The sequence below is a fragment of the Rhinichthys klamathensis genome, unplaced genomic scaffold (assembly GCF_029890125.1).
Source record: "Rhinichthys klamathensis goyatoka isolate OS25496 unplaced genomic scaffold, OSU_Roscu_1.1 h1tg000040l_1, whole genome shotgun sequence".
NCBI lineage: Eukaryota > Metazoa > Chordata > Actinopteri > Cypriniformes > Leuciscidae > Rhinichthys > Rhinichthys klamathensis.
In genome coordinates, this window is record NW_026606587.1 from 42,424 (window position 1) to 62,993 (window position 20,570).

The following is a 20,570-nucleotide window of genomic DNA, read 5'->3' on the forward strand; positions in this document are numbered from 1 at the left end:
AAACAAAACTTCAGAGTGCTGACTGTTTTATAATAAAATCTTTCAGGAACAAAAAGTGCTATAGCTATGGATTCCTTATGACATACAGTATGTTGTATGTTTTGACATTGAGGGATTTGGATTGTAATTATTATTCTACTCGATTACTGTAGCATTCTGTTCCAAGTGTTCACTAAACAAGATCTGACTTAGGTCCCAAATACTGTCACGCAAGTATCCTCAAACAAGTTAAAACACTCTGTGATTGGTTCTTTCCTGTGATAATGCACAGAGCGCTTTTTTTTTTAATAAGGCTGAAAACAAAGTAACAGTTGTAACATTGTTACCAAGTGAAATGGTCCTTGCATAATTAGGGGTTTCTGTAAAAAACAAAAAAAAACAAACAAAAAAAAAACAACAACAACAACAACATAGGATCAGAAGGCTATATTACAGGTTAGCTAGAGTGTGTGTGAGAGAGGGAGAAAACTCAGAAACATGTTTGTTGGAATGACCCACTGGGGAAGCACCAGTTATGTTGTAAATATTGAGACTGTGGAAATATAAAACGTCAATTTCTTTCTGCATCAAGCTGACCAGTTGCAACACACACACTCCTTCAGTAGATCAAATCAAACATTTAGAGTGGAGAGTTACTTCTCCCATTCCCTGCTTTCAATCTTACAGTCAGCAAAGGATTTGCACAAAGATTGTAGATGTAGGACATATAAATAAATAAATTACACACCAACAAAAGAAACTCTGCATCTAAAGTGGATACAGTATGAGATGGCAAGCCTCTGATACAGATACGACCATCAGATTGAGCTCCAAGTGAGGTTATCACAGAGGTGAAAGCACAACTGCACACTTTTAAATCAAGTATAAAGGCTCTTTCATGACCGCTGATGTCAACAGTCCATCTGAAAATGAGAGTCTCCAACGACAGTGTGAAATTGGGATGCTCAACAATTGGTTTCAATTGTGTAACAATAACTGAAAGTGTACATTTAAAGACTTTTTGTATTGTATGTTACTGTAAAGATCATAAAAAGTATGTAAACAAAAAATACTAGGACAACTAAATATTAATGAATAGTAATCATTGTGATAATGGAGTATAAAGGCCAATTCAACAAACGCTGATCAACGTGGACAATCAGCAGATTACGGTACGCCGCTTCTCAAACATTTCGTGACTCGAAAAAGGCGATTGAAGGCGAAAAAGGCGATGAACACACGGATCCGTCAAAACCTGCCGAAGTGTCTTGCCATTGGTCGCCGTCTGTCGGTGCAGTGTGAATTGGCCTTAAAGGGAACTATCCCTTTAATAGGATCTATACAGTTGCAGAGCCTGTCAATAGATGCCCACTAAATGCCCATCACCACCCAAAAACAAACCACATCTCCAGTGCTTGTGGGATCTACGTACATTATAAACCACATTCACTTGAACAGCAGTGAGGAAGTGCCACCTATAATCAAACAAATGACAGACCAAAAATGTGGCGCACAAAAGAGGGCTCAATAGGTTCCGACAAAAATAAAAATGCCTTCTTTCAATGGGACTGCCTGAGTGCAACCATCAAGTTTTTTCCTTCCTTCTTTTAAAAACCATGCACTGACTGACTATACATTCGTCTTCCGTGTCATTTTACCTACTGCATAGCTATCTGCCTAGTGTACACCTCTGAAACTTGCAATCATTACAATTTCGAGGTGGCAAAGAACAGTATTTATTACTGGTGATAAGAAACGCCCCCTTCAACGTTAACTATTTATCAAAATAGCAGCTAACTAACGACATGGCCAAAACATAAATTTGTATGACTGAATCTTTTTCCTTACATTTAAGGCATTGGGACTTGCACATTTGGAAGCAAGACTCGGACACTGGAAGTTAAATTAGGAACAAGCGAACTACATTTTGTGCGTTAATTCAAGCAGTGCAATTCAAACATAAAGCACAATAACCTTGCATCACTACTAGCTCCACTCGCTTTAACGGGATCCAGAACAGTGCCATGCATAAAGCGAGTATGGGCATGTTTGTGTGTGTTGTGAATGTGAAGGTGTGTGACAGCAGCCACTGCGTGCACGCAGGCACTCATTAGTACATCATTTAATTTCAAACACATCCAATTATCTACACATTGATGCTTTGTGCAGACGGAGCGGTGCAGGTCAGACAAAAAAGGAACGCTGATATTGGAAATTTGGTCGATTTTCCATCTATCAAGTCTCTGTTGTCATATCCTCCCACACTGAAAGAGATGAACAAGGACACCCTGCATTGCATCCACTCGCTGTTGTCATGGAGACACCTTCAGATGAGCTCCCAAGCTGCTGCGCTGTCAGAGTTTTCAGCAGCCGTATTAACATATAGAAACCAACTTTAGTGTTGATGACAAACTTGATGAGTGAATCAAAAAGGATAGAGTTTTTAAAGGATTGTGGGATGAGAAGAGTTTATAGCTGGCTGTTCATTAAGCGACTGGACTGTAGATTTCACTGACTGGGTGGAATGAAGCTTTGTGGCAACCATCTAAAAACCTACCGGTGCTAAACACTATACCCCACTTTCTCCCAGTTCTGGCTTTGTTGGCATTTCGTCCTCTCTCCTGTCGCGGCGTTCATGGCAGCTGCGGGTGAAGATGCTCCATTGGTAGCCAGCGAAAGTGGGGCTGATTGGGATGTACTTGAAAATGCGATGGCGCCGCAGGAAGTCCATACCAAAAGGAAGGTCGTAAGACTCCATTCTTTCCCGTTTAGATGTGCTGCTTCTACGATTCATCTTACGGATGCCCCTTTCCTCCGGGGTGCCTGGAATAATATAGAGACAGAATGAACTAAAGCATGACCAACAAGAGAGAGAACAAAAAAAAAAAAGTTTACAATGTTTAAATAACTCTTCGAAAAATTTTACATTTTTTTTTTTTTTTTTGCTTCATCAGAATGGGATGCCACTTGGTGACTTTTGTTGCATTAGATATGTGAAAACACAAAAATTCCTGGATATGATTTGGATATGTTAAAGGGTACCAAAAAAAAAAAAAGTCACACTTGGCTCTTTCGTGGTCTAAAATGACCAACATAAAAAGACAGTTTTTTTAAGAGTGTATTATGAGATTGGCACCTACCAGGAATAGTATTATCCAGCACAAACGCCACAGATCCTCCAACAAACATGGCAGTTGTAAGCAGAACGTTCAGCACCTGATCTATCTGCACTATACCTATGACAGAAGAAAAGAATAAGAATGCTTACATTGTTCCTCATGTAATCATTTCCCATGAAAGTATGCATGTATTGGTGTTTGGGCATCTACCAGTGACGAGGGGGTTTTCTTTGAGGTAGCTGGGCAGCACCAGGCCGAAGAAGATGGAGAAGCCAAGGACAAACAGGTTGCGGGACGAGTTGAGATCCACAAACTGCAGGTTGGAAAGGCCGACGGCGGTGATCATGCCGAATAGCGTGCAGAACAGCGCTCCCAGAACTGGGTCCGGCAATGATGCGAATAGAGCACTGAATTTACCCACCATACCTAGCAGTAGCATCAGTGCTGCACCATACTGAATAACCCGCCTGCTGCCCACCTACACAATAAGACACACAGAGAGAAGAAACACTCATTTAAATGTACTACATTTTAAGCATTAGGATGTCAAAGCAATGGTTGTCAGTGATGGTTAAAGGTTCTCAATAAAATCAGGCCTCAAAGATTCTTTTCTGTGCAGTTTGATGTCACTGATCTATTGAATTATATGACAATTACACAAATGACAACAAAAACACTGTTATTTATATACAGTAACAACTGAGAACCTGCTAAATGAGAACCTGTCAACTGAAATATACAAAAGTTCGGGGTGGGTATGATTTTTAATGTTTTTTAAAGTCTCTGATGCTCACCAAGGAAGTAATTATTTGATCAAAAAATACAGTAAAAACAGTAATATTATGTGAAATATTACTACAATTTAAAATGTGTTTTCTACCTTAATACATTTTAAAGTGTAATTTATTCCTGTGTGGCAAAGCTGAATCTCCAGCATCATTACTTCATTGCTTAGTGACTTCAGAAATCATTAAAATATTCGGATTTTGCTGCTCAAGAAACATTTCTTATTATTGTTGATGTTGATACAGTTGTGCTGCTTAATATTTTTGTGGAAAACCTGATGTATTTTTTGTCAGGATTCTTTGATGAATATTAAATTTCAAAAGCCTTTATTTCTAAATCTTTTGTAACATTATACGCGTTTTTATTGTCAATTATTGCACCCTTAAAGAATAAAAAGTATTCATTTCTTCAGAAGAAAAAAAACCCTTAATAACCCCAAACTTATGAATGGTAGTGTCCATGAACAAGCTGATATTTAGTTCATTCCTAAACTGCTGTAAAATCAAGGTAGAGGCCTCATTAGAAGTAGCAGAATGTGTGATGAATAAATAGTTCCCATGGGAACGGCCCTGTGGGAGTACATAGCCAGTCAGAGCTTATTTCTTTAATGAAGTTCACTGGCAACTCAAGAGCTGCTCTCTTCAGCATTTACAGTCTTAAGGGTGCTAATGATCCACTGCAGTCACATGCTGCTATGTGCTGTGTGCCACATGGGCTGTTCACTGTATGTGCTTTTACCACCCAGCTCCTTGAAGCCAAGCACTGTTGATGGTGAAACTGGTTTACGAGTCAAGATGGTGCCATTTTGTTTTCGTTCATTGTAAGTAAATGCACAAAATGAGGGGGGTTAGAGAGTCGGACATGTTACCCCCAAGGTTGCTGGTCTGATTCTCAATACAGGCAGGAAAAATGCAGGTGGGGGAGTGAATGAACAGCGCTCTCTTCCACCCTCAATACCCACGACTGAGGTGCAATTGAGCAAGGTACCTAACCCCCAATCGCTCCCTGGGCACCACAGCAAGTGGCTGCCCTCTGCTCTGGGTGTGTGTCCACGGTTTGCAGTGTGTGTCTTCACTACTCACTGCTCCTAATGTGTCTGCATTAACTTGAATGGGTTTAATGCAGAGGACAAATTCTGAGTATGGGTTACAATTCTTGGCCTTCACGTCACAAAAGAAATATAAGAGAGGGTGAAAAGGAAAAGATCCAGATCCTACTTTTGTGATGCCCAGCACTCCGATGTTTGGGCTCGAAGATGTGGAGCCATTTCCTGTCCCAAAGACGCCATCGAGGACACAGGAAATGCCCTCCATAAAGATCCCTCTGTGGAAAAAAATTCCATTATGGGAATGTGGAACGAATTAGATTAGGACAATAAAACATGCTAGATGTCTCATCAGTTTTTATATCACGTGCTGCTGTGTCTTTGTGTTGTACCTGTTAATGGCATGTATAGGTGGAGGAGGGGCACAGGAGAGACGGGCACAGGCGTAATAGTCTCCAATGGACTCTATGATACTGGCAACCACAGCACTCAGCATCCCAATCACCCCTGCTGCTGACACTGTAGGCAACCCCCACTGGACTAGAACACACAACAGTCACACAAAGCATTATGGGCAATCTAAGCATGTTAGTATACAGAAATACCTATAGAAGGATTATTTAATATATTATATTCACAAATATGCTCATACATTGGACTGCTGTAACACACAGAAGCTCTTCTCCAAAACCTTGTGAGATCCTAAATGGCATGGAGAAACCTAGTAGCGAATAACTCTACATGCCACATTGGCTCAACAACAAATGATTTCAATAGAATTTGGTGTTAGCATGTTGCTACGTTATGATACTTTAATGAGCAGTAAATAGAAAACACAAATATTGTATAAAACACCATCTGACAATTTTCAGTATTAAAGGAAATATTTTTTTTTTCACTTAGCTTGCAGCGTATTATAGGATTGTCTTTACCATGAAGGATACATGTGATGCTGCCTTATAATTTCCCTTGTAGTGTACTTCAAATAGTATAAGTGCACTTCTTTTTTACAAGTGCACATTAAATGCAGTTAAGTATCATTTTTAAAAAACTGTACTTAAAGATAATATTACTGAAATAAGAGGACACTTAAGAGTAGTTTCTTGACTGTTTCTAATACACTTAAAGCAGCACTCAGTAAGAATTCCGTTTTTGTCAAACAGCGACCCCTAGAGTCGCTGTGGAGCACTTGTACTGTCGTGAATAGCACTCACGCAGAGATGGCTCGCACTCACGGCCGGATCCCCTCCCCCTGTACACCGGTACCTGTTCAGTAGGATGGACGCTGCAACGAGTGGAAATAAGGTATGGCCCCTTTAAGAGCTGCGCGCGCCCAACACCACATGTATACGGCGCCGGGTAATTTCTGTTTGATGCTCATTTTATCAGAATTTTATCAGATCTGTTTTTTTGCCGTAAAGCAATTCGTTACCTCGCGAGACCTGATATCACACGATACTTCCTAACACTCGGCCCAAAGTTGCAAGGGTGGTTTTGCGGCTCACAGGCAACAGGGGGGTGCGAGACGACCACCATTCAACACGAAATCAGTAATATAAACATTACAATGACTCCAAAGCTGTTCGGTTAAGGTAAAAAAGTTACTTAGTTCACCTTTAAGTACACTTTTAATGAATGTCTTGTATTAATGTCAAATTAGAGCAACACATACATGCGCACACACACAGTTTCACTATATTAGGACATTGAGGAGATTGCATAGACTTCCACTGATTTTATATATCAGAATAATATACCCAGGGGTGTCCAAACTTATTTTTAAAGGGGTCATCGGACGCAAAATTCACTTTTATATGGTGTTTGCATATAAATGTGTCTTTGCAGTGTGTGTGGACACAACCACCATACAATGAAAAAATTCCATTCACTCCTTTTTTTTTAATCCTCAAAAAGCCTAAACACTCTCAATAATCAAGCCGTTTGGATTTTCTGAGGAATGATGTCATATTGCTCATGCTCGGCCCACGACCACTGACGGACTGTCCTGTATTCGCATATTTCTGCCCTCAGCCATTTGTATATTGTCTGCCAAGGCAGCATTTTATGTGTCTTGTGTCAAAACGCCCCACGGAAGAGAGGGGTGGGGTGAGCAGTTGCTCATTATCATTTAAAGAGACATGCACCGAAACGGGTCGCTGTGAACAGAGCTGTTTTTGAGGAGGTAAAAAGGGTGTTGTTTTACACAACTATTGAGGAATTTTAACCAAAGTATGTTACAAACTTTTCATGAAGGCCCTAAAGAATCATACCAACTTGTGGAAAATGGGCATCCGATGACCCCTTTAAAGGGGACCAGATTCGATGTTGTGGACATGCCTGGGGGCCGGATACTTGCCCTTCATATATATATATATATATATATATATATACACACACACACACTATATATATATATATATATACACACACACACTGTATATTATATATTAATGACACACACACACTTACAGGGGTAGGGTATCTTAAACCAGGGAGCGGCTGCCAGGATGCCCTGTCGAGCATCTGTTCGGGCGTAGAACCCATATTTGCCCTTCTCAGGAGGAAACACGTCAGTCACCGTGAAGATGAAACACAGAAACCATGACACAAGGATAGCCATGATGATCTACAGAGAGAGAGAGAGAGAGAGAGAGAAAGACAGAGAAACCCAACAACTTAAAAAAAGTAACTCAGACTTTTGAACACAAAGCCAGACATGTTATCCAACCTCCTTCACTAGCCTTCACAACAGCAGACAACACTGACCGAATCATCATCAAGGATCAATCTGTGTATATTTTGGCTAGCCTCTATCTGCCTCCCACGCTCACTTTCATTGCCATGTCATTGTCTGCTGTGCTTCCATTAAAAAACCCAGGCCAAAAAGACCTCATCTCTGAAACAGCCTGGCAATTACGGCTGTCGTCAGAGCTGACGGCGGATTACGAGCGCTGCCAAGGGTCTGAAAGTGCCAACTCATGCTACTGGGAGCTGGAGACACCAGACTGCTAATGATCATGATAATTCCATTCATGGGAATGTGGATCACTTTGGAAATAAAAGATGCAATAAACTGATCCTTGAGATCTGGAACAAAATATGTCTCACAAATTTACCTGCCAATAGATTAAATAAGCAACATTTGCAGTGAAAATAATCAGAGATGATCGCTTGAACATTAAAAAAAAACCGAAATATCAATCTAATTTCAGCCGCTATGAGGTTTTGGTGTTTTATTATTGTTTGTAATTATTCTCATATATTCTATCACAATTTTGGCAACAACAACAAACAATCAAAAAAAAAAAAATTTAATATATATATATATATATATATATATTAGTGCTGTCAAACGATTAAAATATTTAATCGCGATTAATCACATTAATGTCATAGTTAACTCGCGATTAATCGCAATTAATCGCATATTTTAATCTATTCTAAATGTCTCTTGATTTCTTTTTGTCCCATTCTTTTTTCTCATTTTAATGCTCTTATCAACATGGAAAAGTGGATCAGCTTGCTTTGTGCAAATGTTTTATTTATTGAAAACAACATTGACTATACTGTGTTCAATTTCACACTAACATTCTCACTTGGAGCAAATAATCTCTCACACAATGTAACACTGTCCATCAATAAAAGGGTGAAAGAAAGACTGACGAGGTCCTGATATTGACGAGGGGGTGGAGAATTCGCATCAGCTGTGTATGTGTATGTGCTTGGCCATCATCAAGTAGTATTTCAGACTGGACGTGCTGCGATGATGATAGCACAGTTCACAACGACAAAACACAGATCACTTTGGTCTTGTCAATGGAACCATTTGGCACCTTTTTAAAAGTAAACTTTCCATTCAGAATCTTATTGGCATCCATTTCGGCGTCTCACGCTCGTCATCCACTCAGAACGTAACTTTAACCTACTATTTGGCCGGCTCGCAAGCCCAAACAAGTGTGTGCGGCGTGCCTGTTGTTTTGTTTCCGGTCTAGCTAGATCCGCTTGCGCTTTCAAAACATCCTCGCGCGGCGCAAGCCATTGAAATGAATGGGTTTCATAGCACAGCGCATGCCGCGTCCTGTTGCAAAAGCATGTGAAAAAAAACTACAAAGTTTGCTAGGCCAAAAAGACCGTTAATCGCGCAATAAAAAAATGAACGCCGTTAAAATGGGTTTGCGTTAACGCCATTAATAACGCGTTTAACTGACAGCCCTAATATATATATATATATATATATATTTTTTTTTTAATGGCACTGAAAAAAAAAATCCTTTGAATTTATATATATATATATATATATATATATATATATATATATATATATATATATATACACACACACACACACACACACACACAGAACCTGTTAGAAGTTTGGAATTACAATTACATTACATTGTTTTAATATTTTTGAAAGTCTCTTATGTTCACCAGGGCTGCATTTATTGAATCAAAAATACAGTAAAATAAAAACAGTACAATTTTGAAATAAAATACTCGTTTTCTGTTTAATACATTTAAAAATGTAATTTATTACTGTGAAGCAAAGCTGAATTTTCAGCATCATTAATCCAGTCTTTAGTATCACATGATCCTTCAGAAATCATTATAATATGCTGATTTGCTGCTCAAGAACCATTTATTATATTATTGTCAATATTGAAAACAGTTTTGGCTGCTTAGCATTTTTGTGGAAACAATGATTCCATTCAAACATTTGAGGCAAGATAAAAAAAGAGAGAAATTAATACTTTTCATCAAGGATGCATTAAATTGATCAAAAGTGATTTTGATCACTTTTATAGTGTTACAAAAGATTTCAATTTAATAAATGCAAAAATGCAATTCATTGAACTTTCTATTCGTCAAAGAATCCTGAAAAAAGCATCACCATTTTCACAACAATATTAAGCAGCACAACTGTTTTCAACATTGATAAGAAGAAATGTTTCTTGAGCAGCATATTAGAATGATTTCTGAAGGATCATGTGACACTGAAGACTGAAGTAATGATGCAGGAATAAATGACATTTTAAAATATATTAAAATGGAAAACAATTTGAAATGTTTCTAAACAAAAAATCTTAATGTTTACAAACTTTTGACAGGTACTGTGTATTATATAAGATATATATATATATTATCTTGGATTAATGTGGAGAAACTCACTGGGAACATCTTGAACAGCTGGAAACGGTAAGACGTCCAGCCTTTTTTAGATTTGTAGATGGGGAGCGGCAACTGGATGTTACGAGCGTACTGAGAGAACAGCAGCACCAGGAATATGGTTCTGTTTAAAAGAGCGGAGAGAGAGAGAGTTTACACGCTGAGTCCACAGAGCCAAAGATTGGTTACATACACAGCCAAACGTGTTTGTGTGCAAGTCGTACTCACAGCATGGCAATGCCCCAGTGTTTGCCTGCCCTCTCTCCAGCAGCCTGGAAGCCGGAGAGTCCGATGAGGGTGACAGTAGGTGTGATGGTGAGCGGCCCGATGTACTTCAACAGGACACCTGGCAAACCTAAGGCCCCTATGACCACCTCGATTAGAGACGAGACTATTATAGCACCCTGGATCTACAGAGAGGGAGAGAGAAAGTAAATCTAATCATACAAACAATCTAAAAGAACCAAACAAAGAAGAAAAAGAGAGGAATTTACAATAAAAGTGGTAAAGGTTGAAAGCCATTAAGGTAGAAAAGTGACATTGACAGTCCTCTAGACAGCGTAATGCTCCATTTAATCGAATTCAGCTCAAGTTGCTTAATCTTCCATGTCTGCCACGGTTTAGACCAAAATCAATATTAAATCTGTTTACACAAGTCTCTTAAAAGACAGACAAAGAAACACAAAAAAAAAACAAGCAAAAATGTATGTAGCATTCATACCTTAGAAGCAATATTTATAGTGGCCTCTAAGAGTATTTGAACACTTATCACTGCATTACTTCAAAAGAAGGTCTAGGTCTACAGTTATTCCTTTTATTTGTGCGTTAATTACATTTTATTGCAAGTTATATGCACATTATTATATAATTGTATATACTAGTGACAGTATATCTTCATTTACAGACATTTCTATTTCAAATAAATGCTGTTCTTCTGAACTTTATTAATAAAAAAATTGTCTCACAAAAATATTAAGCAGCACAACTGTTTTCAACATTGATAATATCCATCCATCCATCCATCCATCCATCCATCCATCCCATCCTCTGTAGAGTCATGGGAAAATAGTAGTGTTATTTTAAATTGTTTTCTTTCATAATATTACTGCTTTCATTGAATAGATCAAATAAATGCAGTCTTGTTATTGAATGAAGTCTCTTATGCTTATGGCAAGGCGACTGGGTCAGAGTATTTCTGAAATGGCATGGTTTGTGTGTTGCTTCCAGTCAGCATGGTGAGAATTTACCAACAGTGGTCCAAGAAGGGACAAACCACAAACTAGCGACGGGGTGTTGGGCGCCCAAGGCTCATCGATGCACGAGGGCAACGGAGGCTTTCCCGTCTGGTCCGAGCCAACGATAATGACGGTTATGGGAGGAATGTGTTACAACACACAGTGCATCACACTATGAGCCCTGTCCGCCGTCAAAAGTGCCTTCAATGGGCACCAGAGTGTCGAAACTGGATCTTAGAGCAGTGGAAGAAGTGCGCCTTGTCCTGTGAGTCCTGATTTATTTTACATCACGTGGGACGACGACAAGCTGGTGGAGGGAGTGTGATGCTCTGGGTAATGTTTTGCTGGGAAACTCTGGATTCGGCCATGCTATTGGTTAACGATCCAGTTTTTTTAGTAACTTTGCAGTGATAGTGGTCCTATTGATGTCATGACAGTTTTTTTTACATCATAGCCATGTTCATGATCACGTCCCAACCATATCACCCTGTAGCTCAAGACTGGTTGCCCACTGAAGCTAAGCAGGGCAGAGCCTGGTCAGTACCAGTATTTTTTGATGTATCTGTGAAGCACTTTGGTCAACATTCGTGTTGTTAAAAGGTGCTATAGAAATAAACTTTGACCTTGACCTGGATGGGAGACCTCCTGGGAAAACCAGGCTGCTGCTGGAAGAGGTGTTAGTGAGGCCAGCAGGGGGTGCTCACCCTGTGGTCTGTGTGGGTCCTAACGCCTCAGTATAGTGATGGGGACACTATACTGTAACAAGCACAGGCCTTAGGATGAAACATTAAATCGAGGTCCTGACTCTCTGTGGTCATTAAAAATCCCAAGACACTTCTCGTAAAGAGTAGGGGTGTAACCCCGGTGTCCACATTCCCTCCATTGGCCCTCACCAGTCATGGCCTCCTAATGATCCCCATCAACTGAATTGGCTCTATCACTCTCTCTCCTCTCCACCTATAGCTGGTGTGTATTGAGCCGTTGTTCTGTGGCTGCCGTCGCATCATCCAAGAGGATAATGCACACTGGTGGTGGTTGAGGAGAGATCCCCTGATATGATTGTAAAGCGCTTTGGGTGTACAGCAGTACATAATGAATTTCCTCATTCATTCATGATAGCACCTAGGGTCCCACAATCCCATGGAGCAATCCTGTTAAAACCCACTATAGACCTTAACTTTCCACTTTATTTAATTAGTTTCACACCAGTTCCTCTATCGGTTTTATGTTCCTCATTAAATACTTCTGTTCTCATCTCTTTCGGCCTTTTTGTTTTAACACACCTCTCGTATCCTGGGGTACCAGATGTCTTCTGTGTGTGGCAGCTCTGTGGCATTTAATACAGCAAAACCTGCAGAGAAACATGACAATCCGATTACTGACTGAGAAGGTACATGAGTGTGTGCAGGGTTGCTGCAAATTTAAGGCTTTTTAAGACTTTTTAAGTCCTGAAAAAAAAATAAAAAAGAAAAAAAAAGTAATACTTTAAGCTTGGGGTTGACAAATGATCTCTTGATATTTTGGGGAATTTTGTCAATAATAATAATATTAATAATTAGAATATATTTTAGTAACTCTTTATTTTACAGTGTCCTTGTTACATATGTCACATGTACTTACCATAGCAATAAAAGTAAATTATGCATAATTACATGCAACTAACCCTCAACCAAATCCTAATCCTAACCTAACCCTGTAGTAAGTACATGTAGTTAATTAATATTACTCAGTACTTTATTTTAAGGTGTCATTTTTGCAGTGTAATTAAGGGTGTATTCACACCAGGAAAGTCCAATAGTTCACTTGCTTTGGTCCGGACCAAATACATTTTTTTTTTTTTTTTTGTACGGTTCGCTTTCACACCGCTCTTTTTGGAAGTGAACCAAAATTTGTAAACAAAACCACACGTGTGCTAAGGTCGTCCATTCATTGGACAAGGATTCTCAAGTAGGGAAATCAGGAACTGCAAAAAAAGGCTCAGCATGGAGATATTTCGTACTGCAATATTTGTTATTTTACTAATTTTGTGTTATTCTGTACAAACGCAATATGAAGAAACTGCGCAGAAAACGGATAAGGTATAAAGTTCTCTTACGAGAGGTTCTCTCGTATTGCGTAAGCTAGCTTACGCTGCGGGAAAGATTCATCTTGCTGAGATATTGAAGCCAAAAAATTATTTCATAATTTGTATCCATTGACAACGCAGTTCCTCTGCGGCAGACCTAGAGCAGGCTAGCTAGCAGCTCATTGGTTCGCTCAGAGAGAACTGCTTAAGCCTATGGGAGAGCGGGGCTGAACCCGCTTCCAATGAGAGGCGCCCGCGCGCTCATTGCGTCATGGCCCGCCAGAATGGGCGTGGCTATGGTGTATATAACAGTCTCTCCCAGGCTTATATGTTGATTCATTTCATCTTCAGCGAGCTACACGCTTCTGCTGTCCTGAGAAAAGCCGCCGTCGTGGAAAAAGGCACCTTCTAGCGAGCATCTGGGAGTCTGAGGAAGCCGGCCGTCTTCGCCACCTTCAGCCGTCCTGCAAGCTAGCGCCATCCGACGGATTCATATCCTTTACCAAAAAGCTTCTTGTATTGTGTGTGTGTGTGTGTGTGTGTGTGTATCTAAAAGAGCAGCGAGCGTCTTTTTTAAGATGCCTCGCACACCTGCGGCTCATGCCGCGTCCCTCTCAGCGCCAGAGCCCGCCTTCTTCTGCGCTCTCTGCCTGGGACTGGGACACGCAGAGCTTTCTCTCGCCAACGGCGGATGTTTCCTCTGCGATTGGGCTTCTGTTGTTGACCCTGCGGGCTCGACTCGAAGCGTTACGCCGCCTCCCCCTCTCACCGCCTACGAGCGCTGAATGGGGGACGAGCCGCTTACAGCTGTGCCAACCGCGGCTAGCTTTCTTTACTTTACAAGAGAGCTAGCCCGGCCCCATGCATACGCGTCACCGGCAAGTGGGTTTATAGTGCGTTAAGTTCCGTCGAGGCCGAACTAGTCGCTGCTATCACACCCTCTTATCTGCTCGCGCTATTAAGCCTGTGTCTTTCCCCTAGCTCAGTGGTGGAACACAAAGCTTTTCGCGCCAGAGACCCGTGTTCGATTCCGGCTCTCGCAGATAATTTTTTTATGCAGCTCTGAGCTCTCGGCTAGCTTTCTTACGTAGCTCTGAGCTCTCGGCTAGCTTTCTTACGTTACAGAAAGCGGCCGCGCTCTCCCGCCTGCATATAACGCCGCTACATAAAGCGTTTATAGTGTATCAGTTCCGCTGAGGCCGAACCTGTTTCTGCTATCACGCCCTCTTATCTGCTCGCGCTGTTATGTTTGTGTCTTTACCCCTGGCTCAGTGGTGGAACACAAAGCTTTTCGCGCCAGAGATCCGTGTTCGATTCCGGCTCTCGCAGATAATCTTTATGCAGCTCTGAGCTCGCGCCCAGCTCTCTCACGTGACAGAAAGCGGCCGCGCTCTCCCGCGCTCATGAGAAACGTTCTCATTTCCGAGCATAAAGCTGGACAAATGGGTTATAGTGTGTTAGTTCCGCTGAGGCCGAACCTGTTACTGCTATCACGCCCTCTTATCTGCTCGCGCTACTGTGCTTGTGTCATTACCCCTGTGGCTCAGTGGTGTATCACAAAGCTTTTCGCGCCAGAGACCCGCGTTCGATTCCGGCTCTCGCAGATAATTTTTATGCCGTCACAAGTCCAGCCTCTGCAGGCTAAAAATAGTCTCGTGCCCGCTTGCAGCGCTCACGTTTCTAACACGCACTTGCACGCGACGCGCGTCACAAGTGCAGCGATTTCAGGCTATATATATATCCCGCTGCAGGCCGCTCACGTGACCAGCCTCAGCTGAGAAAAGGACGGCTATTTCTCACCATGGCTGAACCGCCATCAAGGTTTCGCCCTCTGTCAGTCCCCGTTCACACGGCTACTGCAGCAGTGTACACCGCCATCAACAAGCCGGTCTCTTTTCCCGCTTGCATGTGCACAAACGCCGTTTTCACCGCGTCCCAGAGAAATCAAAAAAAAAAAAAAAAAAAAAAGTGCATACAAGCCTCTTGTGTAGAAAATGTGCCCACAACACTGTGTTCACTCATACACAAAACACTGCATGTGCACAAACACCGTTTTCACGGCGACCCAGAGATATCTCAAAAAGAGCATAAAAACCTATTGTGTAGAAAATGTGCCCACAACACTGTTCACTCATACACAAAAGCTTTTCAGTTCCCGTGTGTCTCACAGAGCCCACTCTCATAAAGCGGTTCCAACCCGCTCGAGTTTCAGAGTGCATAAGCGCGCCCACGAGCCCGTGTGCGCGTCCGACCTCTGCTCTCTCTGTTACACGGCCCTTAAACTCCTCTCTGAGTGTAAGTCCCGCTGTCATAAACACTATGAGCGCGCCCGCACGGCCTGCTGTGTGCAGCAACGGGGACCATGTAGCCATTCACCCCTTAGCGTTACGCTTCAAGCGTGGGAAGCTATTCCGGGAATTTCCCAGTGGGTGCTAAACACAATAAGGCTAGGCTATCGCTTACAGTTCCACCGCCGCCCTCCAGGTTTCCGAGCGCGGCTAGAAACTATTGTGAACCCAGAAGCAGTGACTCTGCTCCGTTCAGAGATAGCAAAACTATTGTGCAAAAGGGCTATAGAGAGAGTTCCTCTATCTATGAGCGAGTTGGGGTTTTACGGCCGTTATTTTCTGGTTCCCAAGAAAGACGGCGGCCTCAGACCGATTTTAGATCTCAGGTCTTTGAACAAAGTGCTCATGAAGAGACCGTTCAAGATGCTCATTACCAGGAAACTCCTCACGCAGGTGCGCCAGGGGGACTGGTTCATCTCTCTAGACCTGAAAGACGCCTATTTTCAGATCCAGATAAATCCCCGTCACAGGCCGTTCTTACGTTTCGCCTTCGAGGGTCATGTTTATCAATACGCCGTTCTCCCGTTCGGCTTATCTCTGGCGCCCCGCACATTTACGAAGTGCATGGATACGGCGCTCGCCCCCCTGCGGAGCCAGGGGCTGCGCATATTGAATTATCTGGACGACTGGCTGATTTTGGCCCAATCACGGACGGAGCTTCTGTCGCACCGCGCAGTTCTCCTCGACCATCTGAAAACGCTGGGCCTCTCTGTCAACTGGACAAAGAGCTCCCTTCAACCCAGTCAATCGATTTCCTTTCTAGGAATAGATTTGAACTCGGTCACGATGACGGCTCGCCTGTCTACACAGCGCGCGCGCAGTGTACAGCGACTGGCCGCCTCGTTTCAGATGGGCACCCGCTCACCTCTGAAAATTTTTCAGAGGATGCTGGGTTACATGGCCTCAGCCTCCGCTGTGCTTCAGCTGGGCCTTCTGCACATGCGTCCGCTTCAGCTTTGGTTAAACAGCCGTGTACCCCACCGCGCGTGGAACACGGGCCGCCAGCTGATCAGAGTTACGCAGACATGTCTCACGGCGCTGCAGCCATGGACAGTAGCAGAATGGTTTCGACAGGGCGTCACGATGGGGACCTTTTCTCGCCGAAAAGTCATCTCGACAGATGCATCCAACACGGGTTGGGGTGCAGTCTGCGAGGGCTCACCGGCCTTCGGCCATTGGTCGACACAGGAAAGCCCCTTACACATAAACTGTCTGGAAATGCTTGCGGTCGAGAACGCGCTTTCGCGCTTCCTCTCGCTCATTCGGGGACACCACGTCCTGATCCGTTCGGACAACATGGCTGTGGTCTCCTATCTCAACCGTCAGGGCGGTGTCAGGTCCAGGAATCTCTTCCTACTGACACACCGCATTTTAGTTTGGTCTCAGAGCCGCCTGCTCTCGCTCAGAGCGACGCATGTGCCGGGCCATCTGAACGACGGTCCAGACATACTGTCCAGGAACCTCATCTCCTAAGGAGAATGGTCCCTGAACACACAAACGGTCCAAATACTGTGGCGGCTATTCGGCAGAGCAGAGGTGGACCTCTTCGCGTAAGAAGAGAACGCTCACTGCCCAATATTTTTCTCAAGGAGCGAGGACGCGCTAGCCCAGGAATGGCCTCGCCGCCCGCTCTATGCATTCCCTCCGATCGCTCTGCTACCACAGGTAATTCAGAGGATCAGGGACACACGCCACTCGGTGCTCCTCATAGCCCCGCGTTGGGAGAGTCAGAATTGGGTTCCGGAGCTCACTCAGCTGTCGCAGACAGCCCCGTGGCCCATCCCAGTCAGAGCAGATCTCCTCTCTCAGGCTCGCGGCACGATCTGGCACCCCCATCCACGGCGCTGGGCGCTACATGCATGGGTGATCAACGACTATTCGTTGATTTGCCAGAAGGAGTAAGAAACACTATCATACAGGCTAGAGCACCTTCCACGAGAAGGCTCTATGCGTCTAAATGGTCTGTGTTCTCAAAATGGTGCACCGACAAACATCTGGACCCACGGTCATGCGAGGTGCCGTCTTTGCTTGTTTTCCTTCAAGAGATGCTGGACAAGGGCAGGTCCCCCTCCACTCCCAAGGTTTACGTGGCAGCCGTCGCGGCGTTCTCTGAACCCCGACGCGCTCAGTCCCTGGGCAAAGACGAGTTAGTCATCCGCTTCCTCAGGGGAGCTAAGAGGATGAACCCTCCGCGCCCCCCTTCGGTTCCTATCTGGGATCTTTCTATAGTTCTCGAAGCTATGAAAGCACCCCCGTTCGAACCGCTCGAGTCTGTGGACCTAAAATACCTCTCGCTCAAAACCGTTTTTCTGACGGCTCTGTCCTCAGTAAAACGCGTGGGGGATCTTCACGCGCTCTCATCCAGCGCCGCGTGTCTCGAGTTTGGTCCGAATGATTCTGTTGTCATTCTCAAACCTAGACATGGCTATGTCCCGAAGGCGATTGGTACCCCGTTCAGGGCTCAGATTATTTCCCTATCGGCTCTGCCTTCATCCGATAGTGAGCGCGACGCCAATCTCCTCTGCCCGGTGCGGGCTCTGAGATTGTACACTACGCGCGCTGCCGCGTTCAGACGCGCTGAGCAGCTTTTCGTGTCGTTTGGGGGGGCGCACCAAAGGTCTGGCCGCCTCTAAACAGACACTGTCTAGATGGATAGAGGACGCTATCGCCTCTGCTTACGCATCTAAATGCCTGCCCTGCCCTCTGGGCATCAGGGCGCACTCCACTAGAGGCATGGCCTCATCGTGGGCATGGTCCAGTGGAATTTCCATTCATGACATTTGTGTGGCCGCGGGATGGGCCTCCCCGTCCACTTTTGTCAGATTTTACAACTTGGAAGTTCCCGCCTTGCAGGCAAAATTACTAGCTGTCTAAACGACCAGCTCCCTAAGAAGCTGCATTACTGGGAGTCCCTCACACAACCGGTTCGCCCCTTGTGCTCTCCTTAAATGCTTATACACTTCATGTGCCCGCTCTGCCGGCCTCATACATGCTTATGTATACACTTCATGTGCCCGCTCTGCCAGCCTCATAATACATTCACTCCACGTTAAAAATCCCCCGGTATCACCCTGGGATTCATGAGTGGATTCATAGCGCGCACGGCGTTGACCAGGTGTTCCCGCAGCGTAAGCTAGCTTACGCAATACGAGAGAACCTCTCGTAAGAGAACGAATCGGTTACCTAACGTAACCTCGGTTCTCTCTAGAAGAGGGAACGAGTATTGCGTTCCCGGCCGTGCTTGCGCTACTAGCGTTTCGCTTCACGCTGAAATAAATCAACATATAAGCCTGGGAGAGACTGTTATATACACCATAGCCACGCCCATTCTGGCGGGCCATGACGCAATGAGCGCGCGGGCGCCTCTCATTGGAAGCGGGTTCAGCCCCGCTCTCCCATAGGCTTAAGCAGTTCTCTCTGAGCGAACCAATGAGCTGCTAGCTAGCCTGCTCTAGGTCTGCCGCAGAGGAACTGCGTTGTCAATGGATACAAATTATGAAATAATTTTTTGGCTTCAATATCTCAGCAAGATGAATCTTTCCCGCAGCGTAAGCTAGCTTACGCAATACTCGTTCCCTCTTCTAGAGAGAACCGAGGTTACGTTAGGTAACCGATTAGTTTTCATTCATAGAGAGGGGCTATGTTCACACATTCAAATAATGAGATTCTTATTGTATATACTGCTAACAAGTGCTGTCAATGTTAACGCTTGCGATTAAGTTTGTCCAGTTTAACGCAGCATCATCCTTGTATTGTAACTATCGTTACATTATATGAACTGCAAAAGCTTTTTTTGCATCTATGCGCGATTAGACTAAAGAGAACGCTCTGTATGTGAATGTCCTGATGCACACACTCATTCATTCATTCCATGCCAATGATGCACACACACGACGCGCAGAAAGACGCGCAACAGTATCGTGTGGCCAGACAGCGCGCCGGAATGGAATTCTCTTTCGCACTTGAACAACAATAACACAAACCATTATGCCAAAATCTCCGACTACGGAAGCCTGTTAACTCAAAGGCGCAGTGCTTTCTTGCAATTGGGTCGGTTCATGTTCACACCGTAAACGAACCGTACCAGAGTTCGTTTGGAACCGTACCGAGACCACCTCTTCAGCTGGGTCTCGGTTCGGTTGTTTGGTCCACACCCGAGTTCGATTGCTGTATTCACACCTGCCCAAAAGGTCCGCACCAAGGGGGGAAACGAACTAGAGTTCGATTCAATCGAACCAAACAAGGCAGGTGTGAATACACCTTAAGTTATTGTGTAATTGTGTTTTTGAGCTGGTTTAGACCTGTCTGTCCTGGGCAGCTGACTGCTGATAATTCTCCATTAATATTCAATTTCTGAAATCAAACTTTTCATAAAGGGGCAATATTTAAGACATGGGGCAAGACTTTTTAATGCACGCGGGAACCCATGTGTGTGTGACATGTACCTGTTGTGTTACATTTCCACTTATCCAGTGAAAGGATGGCTCTTGATGGGGCGAGAAATGCAAAAGCACTAGCTTGGAACAATGGAAGCCTGGAGGCAAAACACACACAAAAACACAATAATCAAATAACAAGAACACATACCCTTAAAAACAACAACAACAACAACACTCTTGTGCCTTGGAAGCATCTATTATGTGTGGCTGACAAGAAAAGCTTTTAACCCCATCATGAGGTCACTCCCCTGAATCAATGATAATCCACCAATTCCAGAACAAAACAGTTTGGAACGCTTCAGCTACCGTTCCTAAACACTTTCCAACAATACTATTTACAGTTGACCCTGTAATATGGGATGAAATTTCACGAACGGTCTTACTGCAA

General features: G+C 43.7%; 1 protein-coding gene across 2 annotated transcripts in view; it reads right to left on the reverse strand.

The window, feature by feature from the left end:
* Positions 1–1,054: 1,054 nt before the first annotated feature.
* Positions 1,055–20,570, reverse strand: part of slc23a2 (solute carrier family 23 member 2) — a 59,005-nt gene continuing 39,489 nt past the window's right edge. For both annotated transcript variants that reach the window (XM_056246537.1, XM_056246536.1), the window contains 10 exons: positions 20,189–20,277; positions 12,614–12,681; positions 10,324–10,505; positions 10,099–10,219; positions 7,399–7,555; positions 5,322–5,469; positions 5,102–5,207; positions 3,309–3,576; positions 3,120–3,215; positions 1,055–2,802 (listed from right to left, as the gene is read on the reverse strand). In XM_056246537.1, coding sequence (XP_056102512.1) covers positions 2,549–2,802; positions 3,120–3,215; positions 3,309–3,576; positions 5,102–5,207; positions 5,322–5,469; positions 7,399–7,555; positions 10,099–10,219; positions 10,324–10,505; positions 12,614–12,681; positions 20,189–20,277 — 1,489 coding nt within the window. In that variant the 3' untranslated portion in view covers positions 1,055–2,548. The remainder of the gene's footprint in view (positions 2,803–3,119; positions 3,216–3,308; positions 3,577–5,101; positions 5,208–5,321; positions 5,470–7,398; positions 7,556–10,098; positions 10,220–10,323; positions 10,506–12,613; positions 12,682–20,188; positions 20,278–20,570) is intronic.